The sequence below is a fragment of the Erpetoichthys calabaricus genome, chromosome 2 (genome assembly GCF_900747795.2).
Source record: "Erpetoichthys calabaricus chromosome 2, fErpCal1.3, whole genome shotgun sequence".
Classification (NCBI taxonomy): Eukaryota; Metazoa; Chordata; class Cladistia; order Polypteriformes; family Polypteridae; genus Erpetoichthys; species Erpetoichthys calabaricus.
The window spans coordinates 207,536,600-207,552,360 of NC_041395.2; the positions used below are offsets into that span (position 1 = coordinate 207,536,600).

The 15,761-nt window shown below is 39.9% G+C and overlaps 2 protein-coding genes across 2 annotated transcripts in view; both read right to left on the reverse strand.

The window, feature by feature from the left end:
• The window catches only part of LOC114646737 (annexin A2-like), a 109,407-nt gene extending 102,258 nt beyond the window's left edge, over positions 1-7,149 (reverse strand). Inside the window, exon 1 of the mRNA XM_028795058.2 lies at positions 7,144-7,149. The gene's annotated coding sequence lies outside the window, so the exon portion shown is untranslated. The remainder of the gene's footprint in view (positions 1-7,143) is intronic.
• msto1 (misato mitochondrial distribution and morphology regulator 1) overlaps positions 1-15,761 on the reverse strand; it is a 94,727-nt gene that overhangs the window by 34,788 nt on the left and 44,178 nt on the right. The window contains exon 5 of the mRNA XM_028795059.2: positions 3,044-3,098. Within this exon, the coding sequence (XP_028650892.1) occupies positions 3,044-3,098 (55 nt within the window). The remainder of the gene's footprint in view (positions 1-3,043; positions 3,099-15,761) is intronic.

A 15,761-nucleotide genomic window follows, 5' to 3' on the forward strand; every position in this document is an offset into this window, starting at 1 on the left:
TTAGTTGTTTTTAAAATATTAATTCTGATGCTTTAATCAATTTTAATACAGACTTCTCAACAAACGGATATTTTATTTAAGTTCAAAATTTAGTTTTTAAATATTGGAGGTTTTTTCCTTAGTCTGATCCCATTTTTATAATGTTGAAAACCGTTTATGGTCTTACCTTTATTTGTAAATGAAGTCCATGCACCTATCCTTCTCCATAAAAATCTTTGTCACTTTCTTATAAAAGTTCTCCTTATTTTCTTTTAGTTTAAAAACTCTTAATCTTCCATTTTTGGCAGTCAGTCGGAACAAAAAATAAAAAAAACGGACCACTGCAGTGCACTTTACTTTCTGATATCGCTAACTTATTGGCGCCTTGTGCCTCTGCGTAGAAGAACAGTAGCAACAAGCACATGTTGGGCTCACAACCTTGTACCTTTTCACTGCGGTTTTATAAGTCTGATCAGCAAGACTAGATATGTCACACACGTTTATTAAAGATATTAGCCAGACTGTGGAAAGTCAGGGTGTATAATAAACGCGTGTGCAAACATTTTATTGGTAACATACAGAGAGACAGCAACAGGCACGTGCCAATTGCATGCATCAACCCCGTGTGTGAGGGACAGCGCAGTCTGAGGTGAGGGCTTGTCTCGTCGCACCTCACGTTTCTCCCCTGTATTTGAACAGGAAATGTGCAAAATCAGTGATTTTGACTATGAAAATTATCAAAATTATTGATATCAATAGAGGAATCATAGAGAAAACAAATTTATAGCACAGACCAGTGGACAAATATATTTTATGTTATCATTATTATTATTTTTTTTAACTTTTCATGATGACAGGCGAGACTGCATGTCCCTGTATGAAGTGCAGTCATGGTGCCAGGGAGGTGCTGGACTTCCAATAAGCACTAATCCAGCTGGCTCTGCACTGAAACTCCAAGACTCTTTTCTTCTTCTTGCACGCTACATTTGCTTTAATTATTATCTGCTCTGTAATTAAAGTATTTGCACACGTTACTTTCTTGCTTTCTACCCGTAAACATCTGTGCAAAACTTGCTATCGTCAACCACAAGCTATTACTACTTCAACCCGACGAGCTAAATGTGCTCAACAAACAAACAACGGTCCATTACGGAAGTTGCACCACGTAACTATAGTAAGCCCAAGTTACAAGATCACTGCATAGAGAAGAGCGCAACATAAGTGAACGCTCAGGGCGACCTACAAACAACCCCTCTGCATGACTTTTTCGTTTTTATTCACTTTTTGTTCTCGTTTTAGTTAGCTCACAAATTACTCATTTTTATTTAGTTTTAGTTTCTCTGTTTGCCTTAATTTCAGTTCTCGTTTGTATAAAATGAAAAGCAATATTTTTAGTTGTAGTTCTCGTTTTCGTTATGAAAATATCACTGCAGCTAGTATCATACCAGGCGCTTCACTGGTCTCGTTCACCCTACCATTGTAGAGTAAAGATGTTATAGATATGCCTTTGTTCCATATTTTAATTGTTTTGCTTAAAAAAAATCAATTTTTGTTTAGCAATTGTGCCCCTTGAGCGTAAAGCTTCATTCTGGAATGTTGGCAGCAGCTCTTGGCTGCAATCAGCTGGCTAAAGATATCAAGGTTACCAATGTCATCATCTCACCTCTGCTTTGTTAGTTTTTGGTGATTGCAGGAACCTAATCTTAAATTGCCCATAGGTTCAATGTATTAAAATTCACATCTTTGAATTTTGCACCGTTTTCTAACATTATTCCAGTGGAGGATTGACTTCATCTCTGTTAAAACCTACTTCAACTTGATAGCTTCTCTTATTGTGGAATGATGTAAGTTAGGCTTCTCCAGTATATCAATGGACCTATTTGGATTTCCCATATCTGCCTAGGTAACACCATCTAGCTATTTGAGCCAACTCACCAACAAAAGATGATCAGATCACAAATTTTGTTTTTATTAAACTGTCCTATACTTGCAACCTCAAAAGAGGGGACAGATATTACAGACTCTTGTCAGGAGGTGCTCTAGTACCAGTTATGCATACAATATTTTGTTCAACAATTTTTTTTTTTTTTTCAGATAAACCTCTAAAACCCATAACTAGCACAGAAATTTTAAAACGATTTATAATTTGAATTCTGATCAAGTAAGCAAATTCTTAAAATAATATCTCCATTGTGCTCTGTGTTATGAGTACTTAAGTTTTTCTGTAGTACTAGAGTTTGCAAGTGCCTTTCTTGTGCCAAAAACATTAACTCAAAGGCAACAAAATATTACAGTGACTATTTTTTCCCCACCAGCAGGTGGCATCTAAATTCCCTCAAAGCTTCATGAAGCAACTCCATATTTGGAAACAAACTACTGCCAGTCGGGTTTCTGTATAGAGCTAATACTGTGGATAGAAGATAAACAACATCTACCTGGCATTTTGCTAATAGTTACTCTTCCCCAGTCTCCCCCCTTTAAAAAGACAAAGTACAAAGAGTAAACTTGCACAACACAATTTAAGTCTTTCTAGTTCCAGCAAGTCAGACACCAAGTGGCCGATATACTTGGCTTTAGTTTTGCTGCACAGGTGATGAGCACCATACACTACAACTAAACCATGCCTGACTGCAGGGTGTAATCATATTTTGGGAAAGAATCTGCTGTGTACTGATCTAATTGAAATTTAATACAAACCACAAATATCTGATAAAGGCTTAACATACTATTATTTTCTTAACAAAAAGTTTTAAAAAATATGACCACTTTAAAAGTACTTCTTAAACTGTAGAATTGTCATATTGTTGTACTGACTAAACTTGTATTAAAAAAATAAATATATCACTCTAATGTAGAAATTTCTCATAGAAAAAACAGTTACTTTAGTTGTCTGTTGTATAGTAGGTCAATTCCATAAAAAAGCCATAAAAATTCCTTAAAAATAAATCAATCAATGGCTCTCTTTCATTCTCAGTTAAGCATAGTACTCCAGAACTCACAGAGAAAAAACAAATAAATTCAAACAGCAAACTGCTTATTAAAAAAATGGCAAGCAAAATCTAACCTCTGGACTCCTTACGGTTCTTTATTTGCAATCTTTCCTTTGGCAGACCTTGACCCTATAGAGAAGCAAAAACAGAAGATAAAGAACCGGTGCACCAATAGAAACAAAGTATAGATCAGATCAAGTAAACATTGTCATTTTTGACTAATATGACAAAACTGACCTACATTTCAGATGTCGATTTGCAACAGTTAGAGCCACGCTGCATAATGAACACCTAATCCCACAGCCAGACTGAAGTCCTAACATGACTGAAATGCTGTGTGTTTCTCCCTAGATGCATTGAGTAGGTAGACATCTCCAAGTGTTGTTCAAGACAAGATTTTCTTTCTTTAGTTGGAACCAACAGTAGGTACTTCCTCTACCTTATCTCTTCAAACTGGCTGAAATTAGGACTGCAATGGAAATTCTTTTTTTACTCTAGCAGAACAAACCTATAGACTTAAGTTTTTGATTCCACCCAGTTTCTTAATGAGAGACTGATTTTTTCTAATGTGCCAATTACTGGCCAAACAGCACTTTTGTGCTTCATTCTCATTAACTCACTTGTTAAGATTCTTAACACTTGTTTGCTTCTTTTAGCCTAAAATAGCCGCATGCAGTTTTTTTTCCCCATTGCTCCTTGTTTTCTTAATTAGCTGCCAATTAGCAGTGAGATGTAAATGACAAAAGAACTAGCAGTTTACCATCAAACCTGAACCCTTTTACATCTGTGTGTTTATCATGAAGTATCTGTTTAATACAATATTTTGAAAGAAATGGACCACAATAAAAGAGAAGGACTGAGAACTGTAAATGTGCTCTATACCACAAGTCATTTAGATGTAATCAGAAAGGAAAGGAATAATCTATATTACAAGAGTAATCCAGTGTTTTAAGAATGAAATAACACAACAAGCCTTAAAATGAAAGATGTACTGTTGTTGGCAATGACTGGTTTCTAATTAAGTCACTGAGAGTAGGTCAGTTCAGTAGGAAGGCTTATTTAAAAAACTGAGACATCAAGAATATTTATATGCTTTACAAATGAAATCACTAAACATGCTAAAGGCTGAATTGTGATTTTCTTTTAAGTATTTCCTCCTCATTATCTTGAGGATAATGGCTCCACCACCTGCTCGCTTCGCTCGCCAACCCCCAAAGCTAGGCGCTGGGTGCACCTCTGTTAAAGAGGGAGGAAGACAGTTTCATCCTTAGTTATTATTGATAGAAAATCAGTTGCTTGAGTATTTCTCTACAACTGTCTATTTTAAATGCCAATGAATGACAAAAACATAGTAAAAAGTAAAAGTAAAAAAGTAAAAGAGGCAAAAAAGTAAAACGTAATAAAAAGTAAATAAAAACTTAAATTACATCAATGCCTCATCAAAAAACAATATTATGAATTACTTTATCTTTTAACTTACAGTCTAAAACGTTGCTTTCTTGGATCTCTGTTTGCATATTGTTCAGGATATTTTTCTCTTTTTCATTTATTGGATGATTCTCTTTGTTCTTGATTTTTATTATATGCAACTCTTTTTTGTTCATTTTCTTTTTTCTATCATAGTCTAAAATGTAACATTCTTGAATAGATTATTTGCTTTTCTGCCTTGCCATTATATATAACTGACTGTGTTGAAGGACGAGTTAGCACTAAGAGTGTCACGGGGTGGTACGGAGGGAGGATGTGCACAGTAGGATTAATGACTGGTGTCACACACATGCAACTAGGAGGAAGCTGACTGGACTGAGTGGAGGGAATTATCTGCCAGGCCAGGGGGTGGCGGGGTGCACTAAACCCTATTCTATTGTCTCTGCAGGCCAAATACGGGAAAACTTGCCTGATTTAACAACAACGTCACTTCTGACGCCAAGACAAATGTCACTTCCGGTTTCTGGCCTCAGATGACATCACTTCCGGTCTCACCCTTTAAAACCGCCACCACCAGTTCATTTCAGTCAGGAGCTCAATCCATGCACATCAGTGCTTACTAAAAAAACCTTTTTGTAGCCAGGGACAATATACGGGTGGCTGCCCCAAACCTTTCCCGTTTGTTGAGACTCATTCTTTCACACTGGGCAAGCGATGTGGAGTGGTCAAGGCTAAGTAACATAGACACAACGGAAAACTTTTTTAATAGAAAGATAAATGATGATACAATCTAACTATTCAACAACACGAATAGTCGTCAGTTAGAACTGATAAGCTTCTAATCTTTAAATTCAGTAATAAAGGGTGACGTGTAAAAAAAAATAAGGGCAAAAGCAAATGTGTGCACATATATGTTAAATGTAAAAGTAAAGGAGAACTCTCAGTGTCAACCCTTCCATAAAGGGAGCTGGCATAGTGGCATGCTGAAATTACATAGATTAATCTATGTTTATTTTTATTTATTTATTTATTTTTTTAAACTTTGTTATTAGCACAAGTACGTGGTGGTTGTTTCTTCATTAGTAGTGTCTCTGCATAAAGCCTGGCTGCAGCCCAAACTTGATTATGTATGTCACTGCACAGGGCAGTCTTCTAGAAAATGAATGCAATAACCCAAGACCACATATTTGAAACTTATTTTATTCTAAAGAATAAAGGGTGCATAAAATGTATTCTAATACATTTTCTAACTAATACCATCTAACTAATGGTAAGTGAAAGCTCTAGGATAAAAAAAAAACTGTACTTTGAATAACCCTGCAATAACACAAGATCATTAATGCAATCAGACTAGTAAGCCAGCAACACCATGTGTTTAATGGTGAACCTTTGCATTACTGGTATCATTGTTTTTCCGTTGAAAACAACTGTCTTAACTTATTCCATTTCTACCTACTCTTCCCATATGAAAATAAGAATCCGGTCACTTACTGATTTACCTCAAATGATTACCTTACTGAACAGTTTGGCAACATGTTGTAGTTTACACCTACTACTTGTTTTAATTTTCTGCTGCTCAATTTTTAGTTCCAGTACTTGTTTGATACTTAGAAAAAGACGGAGCCAATACAGTACCATACCAATGTATGGTACCAGGCTTATACAAGTACCAATGACTAGTATTGGTGCATCCGTAACTTCCACCTTTATCCTTCAATCCTCTACATTGTAAGGGTTTATTCCTAGGCAATATACATTTTTATGCAATATTTACATACTGAGAATAATGAAGTCAGCATATTCCTGGAAATCACATACAATGCTTTGCAAAAAGTATTCATCCCCCTCAGTGTTTGCTGTTTTATCGCATTACAACCTGGAAGTGTATGGCTTAAAGTGGTCCTATGAACAGATACTTCCATGTCCACTGTAGATTTTTGCAGAGCCTTCCACAATATGCTTGGTGTGTTTGTTGCATCTTTGATTAATGTCCTCCTTGCAAAGTCTTTGAGCTTTGGTAGGCAGCCTTCTCTCTTATCAAGACTGTAATGGTGCCATATTCTTTCCATTATATTATAATGGATTTAATGGTGCTCCATGGGACATTAAAAGACGGATATTTTTTATAACCCAACTTCGATCTCTACTTGTTCACAACTTTGTCTCTAACCTGTTTGAAGTGCTCCTTGGTTTTAATGTTGCTTGCTTATTGGTGTTGCAGAGTCAGGGGCCATTCAGAACAGATTACATTTTTCAACACATCCCCAAGTGCATTAATTTAATTTGGTTAATCTGACTGTGCTTCATACTTTGATAATAAAGCAGTGTCAAATGAATCCACATCAATTAATAGTAGTAGAAAGTCACCAGCAAATGATCATTTCCTATCTTGTTTCTTGACAACTAGGGGGCTCCGCCCCCTGCTCGCTTCGCTCGCCAACCCCTGGCGTTGGGGCATGATAAAGAGTGAGATGTATGAATTAGATATAGAACAGTGTGCAGGTTTGGATGATACCTATATAAATACAAAATAGAGTGTTTGGCATAGAGTAATGTTTTATTGGAATATTTCTCTGTATACAACATTAGTAGTAAAGATGGTGTCTTGTCTTTGAATGAGTCTTCCTTGGCATGGATCATTTTTAACTTTAAGTTTAATGTGAGATGAACGTCGAACACATGAGAAGGCAACATAAAGATGTCCATGTCCAAAAACGGGTTCAGGTCAGAACTCGTAAGGTCAATTCCAAGAATGAGAACAGTATTGTTAGCATGTGATTCTGTAAGAACTGTTGCTTGAATAACATTGTGTGTTATGGTGTTGACGACTAAACGTGTGCCATTGCATAAACCCTGTTTAGTGTTAAGGTTTCCTAATAGCATGATTATTGTTCCGTTTTTAAGGGTAAGGTTGTGTTGTGGTCATCCGTCCGGGTTAATAGTGTTCAAATATTCTAAGGGTAAATTCAGATGTTCATTGTCGTCATCAGAGTCAACTTTGTCAGAGCTTAGAAAGAGCCGTGTCTCTCCAGGAAGTAATGAAATGACCTGGTTATTAATGTGATTAACATTAATATTTTTTGGACATAATATAGTGCGTTGTGTTAACCACATATGCGAAAGCAGTATGGGCCATTGCCTTTTGGTGGCCTGATATGTTCTCCGGTAGATGCAAAAGCAAATGAACTATTTTTGGATCTAATGCAGTTCATAAAGTTTTTACTTTCAGGCACATCGTTAGTTAGAAGCTTCTTTAGATATTCAGGATATGAATGTAAAGGAGGCAGTCTAATCTGCCCCTTTTGACAACAACGTGTAAATTCATTATTTGTATTGCCAGTTGTTTCTTCTGTGAAGTTAAGTGAATGACAATGATTGCAAATGACATTCATTAATCCCAATGAATTTTCCTCAATAGTGGACTCATTATTGAAAGCGTTGTCAGCCAACTGGCGTAAGCGTTTATCAGACGTCTGGCGTTGATGTCTGCGACGGGCATGTTTTGCTTGTGGTGTTTGAGTGCCGCGTTGTTGCATGTCCATTATTTGTGACGCGCTATTTTGATTTTTAATTGATTCGCCTCCGCTTTGCGCAAAGTCCGTTTCACTCTACGTCGTGCATTGTTTGTATCGTGCCTTGTCCGGTTTTGTATGTCGGTCAGTTGAGCTTTCTGCTTTTTGAGTCCCGCTTGCTTGTTTTCTGTCCGGTCATATGCGCGTTGCTTTGCTCCCTTTTTTGTATGTCTGACTCGCGAGCTCTTTCTTTTGAAATCGTGCTTGTTTCGATGCAGCACTTTGAGACGCGCGCTGTATGCGTCTACGTTCAATGTGTCTGTTCATTTGGGCACGTCTCTGTAACGGGGTTACTCGAGCTTTGAATTTTTTGATCCGAGACATTTTTTCTCACGTATTTTCCGAAGCGCGTTGTATGCGCCCCCGTGTATTGTTTTTGTTTCATTCGTGTTCGTGTGTTTGGTCCCGTTATCCGATCCGAATCGTTTTGTACCCGTGACCATGTATTCATGACTTGTTTGTTCCTCAGCGTGCGAAATATGTATAAGTAATAAGGAGGATCGCACTCACTGTTAATATGGAGCCTTTTCTCCAGTTGAACGGTTAATAGTGCTTTATTTTAAGGAGATCCACCTATGCTGCCTAGTGTGAAGGTTTTGAGATGACGTATGTTTAATATGGACGTTTCCTTTACATATGTGGCTTGCTTTGGGTGTCACTTCTTATTGATTTGGGGGGGTTGTGGGTGAGGATTGTTGTTGCGCGAGCGTCTTCTTTCGTTTTGTGCTCCAGGGGCTTGTTGAATACCCCTTTTTGTGTGTGTCCCGTCCGTTGCTTATAGGGTGTGTGGGGTGGTTTTGTGTTCTTTTTTTTTGTGTTCCAGGGGCTTGTTAAATCCCCCTCCTGGTGTGTATCCCGTCCGGTGCCTGTAGGGGGGGGAGCCTTGCCGTTGTGCGCGAGCGTCTTCTTTTTTTTTGTGTGCTAGTTTCGTGTGCAATGGGTTTCGTGCGGTGCCTGCCTTTGACTACATTTTTCTTTGCCTTTTCCCTTTTTCTGTGCTTGCGGCGTCTCATTTCTTTGTCCTCTTGTTTCTTTGCTCACTCCTTTTTTCTGTGGTCTTGTCCGCCTCTCGTGGCCCCTCATCCGCCTCTCGCGGCCCTTTCTTGTGCCTGCGCAGTACGTCTTTTTGCGGCTACGGCCCATGGCCGGATGTCCCTGCGTCCATCATCCGGTTTAGCATTCTCGGTTAGTAATATGGATGCTCTTCACTCACACGCACCAGTTGGGTTGCCACCCATCCTTATAATACAGGATCATCACGTATTGGAACATAAATGGCTGCAGTCTGTATTGAATTGCTGCGGTGGGTTGGCACCCTGCCCGGGATTGTTTCCTGCCTTGTGCCCTGTGTTGGCTGGGATTGGCTCCAGCAGACCCCCGTGACCCTGTGTTCGGATTCAGCGGGTTGGAAAATGGATGGATGGATGGATGTATTGAATTGAATATTTTTGTACACATTGTTTCATGTATACACTAGCTCTTCAAAGTGCAGAGAATTATATGAGAACAATTTAAATAAAACCTGTTATACAAGAGCACTATGCTCTGAGTGAGACCACCACTGTCACTCTTCCTATTATAGTTGTATTCACACACTGATGGTAAAAGAAAAAAAAAGTCACATCACGCATTATAGCAGAACATCCATCCATCCATTTTCCAACCCGCTGAATCCGAATACAGGGTCACGGGGGTCTGCTGGAGCCAATCCCAACCAACACAGGGCACAAGGCAGGAACCAATCCTGGGCAGGGTGCCAACCCACCAGAGGACACACACAAACACCAAGCACACACTAGGGCCAATTTAGAATCGCCAATCCACCTAACCTGCATGTCTTTGGACTGTGGGAGGAAACCGGAGCGCCCGGAAGAAACCCACGCAGACACAGGGAGAACATGCAAACTCCACGCAGGGAGGACCCGGGAAGTGAACCCAGGTCCCCAGGTCTCCCAACTGCGAGGCAGCAGCACTACCTACTGCGCTACCGTGCCACCCAATTATAGCAGAACATCTACAACAAAATGCTATATGCGATGATGTCTGCCAGCACAAGTCTGATAATGCAAGTCAGACCATGAAAAATAAGAGGCTGTTGAGGTACAGGTCGAAGCGCGAGAAAGATTTCAGTGGGTCAGCCCTGTTCCTGGCAATTAATAAATTTGCTTACTAGCTTTTTCGTTCACCCATGGAGAGATATCTACCCTGAAACAGAATAGTGCAGGTGCTGCAAATGTCTGAGCAGCTAAAGAGTAGATGACACAGAGCAGAATTGTTCGATTCCATATACCTCAATTAGACTTTCTCAAAGCAGACATGGTATGTTGTTGTTGTTTAATTAATTGTATGTTACTTACTACAGCCTACATTAGCCTATACTATACAGTACATACATACATACATATATACATATACATACATATTGTAGCAGTAGAGGTTCTCAAAGCAGACATGGTATGTTGTTGTTGTTTAATTAATTGTATGTTACTTACTACAGCCTACATTAGCCTATACTATACAGTACATACATACATACATATATACATATACATACATATTGTAGCAGTAGAGGTTGTTATCAACCTCTTGAAACCTCAGGTACCACGCCAAACACCAGGTAAAAGTGCAAAACTTCTTCTTTTTATTATAAATACGTGCACTAAGCACCCTCCACTCCACACTACACATACAATGCTCAATTCTCTAATTAATCAACACAATAATCTCAATCCTCCTCTCCTAGACGCTTAGCCACCCTTCCTCCCAGCTCAGCTCAGTGTTCTGGTCTCCCAGAGTCCTTTATATACTCCATGGCCCGGAAGCGTTTCTCTCTTCTGTCCATGTGACCATGAACACTTCTGGGTCAGATAAAAGCTCCTTTCTTCAACCCGGAAGCACGTCGTTTCTCCTGTTCATGTGACCAGGACGTACTTGCAGGTTATAGGGCACATAGCACTCCCCAAGCCTCCCTACAGCGGCTCCTGGTGGTCCCCATGGTATCCAGCAGGGTTGTGTATACAAGCTACAAGGTCCATAAGGCCCTGCTGGAATTCGGGGAACCTCCATGCTGTTGGGAAGGCTCCACCTGGTGGCCTGGAGGTGTGGGCCGGAATATTTAGCCGGCCATCCATCACAGTTCCCTCCCCTTAGCGAAGTCCACTGGGGCGGAGCGTCCAGCCCCACGAGGGACGTCTTCCTCCATGAGGACTCGTCAGTCGGGCCTTGGCTGTGCTGTCTAGACTCCCCAGAGAACCTAGGGGGAACGGTGTATTGGCTGTCCCTCCGATCCCCTGTCCTCCGAGGACAACATTCGCCAAACGTGGCCCGGCCGACGACAGTCATAACAGAGCCGTCGTCCTCCCAGTTGTCTTCCTCCGTGAGACCGGAAACATCTCGGGAACTCTGTTAGTCCTGTCTCCGCCCTTTTCTCCGCCAAGGGAGGTTTTATGGCCGCCTCGGTGCTCTGAGCCCATTTCTCTACCTTGTCAGGAGACCCGCGTTTTATTTTAGGGATCTCCTGCTTACTCTGGGGCTTGTGCACAGTTTGGGTCTCTCTACTGGAAGAAGAGAGCCCCTTTGCTGTCTGCATGCCTGTTGACCTTACTTTATTCGGAGGCAGCGTCTTTAGCAACGCATCGCCCCGAGAGACAGTACTTTCCAACTGCTCTGGATTGATTGGCACTTCCCCCGCCCCTTCTGTTACCACTGTCAACTCACTTATAGTACGGGTCGGGGTCTTGAGGTCCGAATCGCTCCGAGAAGCCGCCTCATACAGCTGCCCCGGCTCGATCGTTCCTTCCCCCGACCACTCGGTTATTGTTCCGCTCTCTACTGTCGGGCACGCAGTGCTTTGGCACCCGCTACTTATTAACCAGATCACACAGTGTCCCTTTATATTGTACGGTACTGGTTGGACTCACCTGTACCACCGCATCAATCATAACTGGAGCCTCTCGACCCAATTGCCGTAGGTATTCCATCAGTCTTTTCAGCGGCGCCTCGGCCGTTGCTCCCAACTCCTCCACTCGTTTCTTCAGCTCCTCTAAGCCCTGAAAGAAACTGTTCACGAGCTCGAGTAACTTCTCAAGATCCCGCAGTCCAATAAAGTCATTTAAGTCAGCCTGAGGCAGGCTAGAATCTTCATTTTCCTTACCTTCCGGCTGGGAGCCAATGGGCACGTCCGCTCCTGGCACGTGCTTGGCTGGGTTACGCACAGGCTCTTGGGAATTGTAATCCCAGACACCCTCGATGATGTTGAGATCAGGGCTCTGTGGGGGCCATACCATCACTTCCAGGACTTCTTGTTCTTCTTTACAGTGAAGATAGTTTTTAATGACTTTGGCTGTATGTTTAGGGTCGTTGCCCTGCTGCAGAATAAATTTGGGGCCAATCATACGCCTCCCTGATGGTATTGCATGATGGATAAGTATCTGCTTGTATTTCTCAGCATTGAGAACACCATTAATCCTGACCGAAACTCCATTTGCAGAAATGCAGCGCCAAACATTCAAGGAACCTCCACCATGCTTCACTGTTGCCTGCAGACACTCATTATTGTACTGCACTCCAGCCCTTCGACGAACAAACTGCCTTCTGCTACAGCCAAATATTTCAAATTTTGACTCATCAGTCCAGAGCACCTGCTGCCATTTTTCTGCACCCCAGTTCCTATGTTTTCGTGCATACTTGAGTCGCTTGGCCTTGTTTCCACGTCGGAAGTATGGCTTTTTGGCTGCAACTCTTCCATGAAGACCACTTCTGGCCAGACTTCTCCGGACAGTAGATGGGTGTACCTGGGTCCCACTGGTTTCTGCCAGTTCTGAGCTGATGGCAGTGCTGGACATCTTCCGATTTCAAAGGGTAATAAGCTTGATGTGTCTTTCATCTGCTGCACTAAGTTTCCTTGGCCGACCACTGCATCTACGATCCTCAACGTTGCCCGTTTCTTTGTGTTTCAAAAGAGCTTGAACAGCACATCTTGAAACCCCAGTCTGCTTTGAAATCTTTGTCTGGAAGAGGCCTTGCCGATGCAGTATAACTACCTTGTGTCTTATTGCTGTGCTCAATCTTGCCATGACATGAAACTGTCTCCACAACCTCACCTTGGTAGCAGAGTTTGGCTGTTCCTCACCCAGTTTTAAGCCTCCTACACAGCTGTTTCTGTTTCAGTTAATGACTGTGTTTCAACCTACGTGTGACATTGATGATCATTAGCACCTGTTTGATATAATTGGTTGATCAGACACCTGACTATAATCCTACAAAATCCCTGACTTTGTGCAAGTGTACCTATAAGAATTGATGCTTGTTTGAAGACAAAAGGTAGTAACACCAAATATTGATTTGATTTAGATTTTTCTTTTGTTCACTCACTTTGCATTTTGTAAATTAATAACAATAAACAATCATTATTTATATTTCTGAAAGCATTCTTTGTTTACAGCATTTTTTCACACCTGCCAAAAACTTTTGCACAGTAATGTATATTATATATACATATATACACACACACATACGTTACATATATTATATATATATATATATATATATATATATATATATATATATATATATATATATATATTATTATATATATATATATCCATCCATCCATCATCCAACCCGCTGAATCCGAACACAGGGTCACGGGGGTCAGTATGTATATATATATATATATACACACACACATACATATATACATACACATAAATACATACACACACACCAGTATGACTAAAAAGGAAAGAAAAAATTAAAAAGGAAGAAAAGTTCTGACTTGGCAGTCAGAGTCAGGCATATTGCTGTTGGTATAAACAAGCCACAGTAGCATTTCTTGACACACTTTTTCTGAACAATTCCTTAGCGGAATGTACTCAAGTGTTAATGTGTCAGAGACAGAATGTGCAGCATTGTTCATAATGACATTAGGTTTTGTTTTAATCCTCTTCTTTGCGACTATCCCCTGGGGGTCCAGAGTATGTCATTCTAGGACTTCCTCATTTTATATTTTCTTTATTCAAGAAGAAGATATTGCCCTAGTACAAACTTCAAGTCTTATTGTACATCAACCAAACCATCTGCATGCACTCTCATAGAATGCATACAGATGCATAATTATCAGTTGTTGCATGCGCAATATATTTCTTATCTTTTATGCACAACAGTAACTATACATCATTGAAAAGGTCTGAAACTCAGCTATCCAATGGTAGTAAGTCTTTCATTGTATGCTTCATGACATAGGTGGGATCTTTAATAAAAGTACATTCACTCAGATGTGACACTCTGCATGCATATGTGCAACTTGCATTTTTATTAATGAAAGAGAAGAGACACCATGGAAACCTAGGATTTATTTGACAGAAGACATCCTTGGGTGAGTAAAAACACCATTATGGCTTTTGATTAAATTGTGGGTTTATTACATTTACAAATAACTTTGAAATACACCTTGTGCTTAAGTGGTTAATGTAGGTAGTTACATCCTACACAAACACACCCTTTTTAATGTAATTACTGAGATTCTGTAAAAAGCCAAATTTCCCCCTGGGGACAAAAAACAGTTCTACCTATTTAGCATTATATCTGTTCGATAGATTATAGGTCCGGAGGAAACATAGATAGCCACTGCCTATATAAACTGCTGTGAATGTATCTTTTCTATGTCTTCTCCTCTGTCTTTGCTTGAGGAAAGGAGCTGTAAGTTCACTTTGTCTAATAAATTATCATTTGGCCAGATGGTGATACAGTACAACCCCAGTTATCTGAGGTAATGTGGAATGATCCTACCTCAGAAAACTAAAAACTTGGATACAGGAGATTGCAACAGCTGCTTCGGAATAAAAATTACATACATTAAAAGATTTGCTTATTTATATGATACAACATCACTTTTATGTCTCTTTTCATATTTTAGCGAATTAATTTTCTTTGCTGCAATGTTCAACAGTCACCTCAGCATCAAAATGTTAACAGATCTAGTGGTTTCCTAAACTTTAATATAGAAAAAGTGTTGTTTTGATGGCATTTAGACCATCTATATGAGAAATCTTGTGAGGATTTTCTGTGCAGTCCCCATTTTTTTTATAAACACAAAAATCCTAAATTAACAAAACAGAGTATGTGTACATGATCAATACTGGAAACACAATGGCAATAGCCACGGGGTGCAGTGCAGTTGTGGAGGGCTGAGTCAACGCCCACATACCCAGAGTCACCAGCTCCTAGACCACTCGCTCACTAGAACCAAAGTTAAACGTATATTATTTAAGTACTCAGTACAGTATTCATGGCAAAGCTTTTATGAATTACAAGCAAAGTAGTGTATTACACTTACAGGTTCACCTCAGATAATGCAGACGCTCAACTAATAAGAGTGCAGATAATTGGGATTCTACTGCAGATGCTTGCTTTTCCCAACTCTGTTATGAATTTGTAACTGTTTCATAATTTTACTATATAAACCTTTAATGAAACTTCATGGATATAGCTGCCTCCAGCACAATACAGACTCAGACAAGTGATCTTTCAAGTCCTTTCAGAAGTGATAATAAACTTGCTTTAAATCTGTTACACGACAATATATCTTCCTACAAGTGAGTGGTTGACGTTACATATCAAACCCACATTTCCAGTGATTAACCACTAACAGTTCTTTCTTTAGTTTAGCTACTGATGATCATTTCTGGGATCTGTTTCCTTGACAGATAAAAAAAAAAAATCACTCAATGACATCAAGTGCAAATGAAAAAAGTTATAGAAAAACAAAACCAAAGAAGTAAGAAAAAGATAA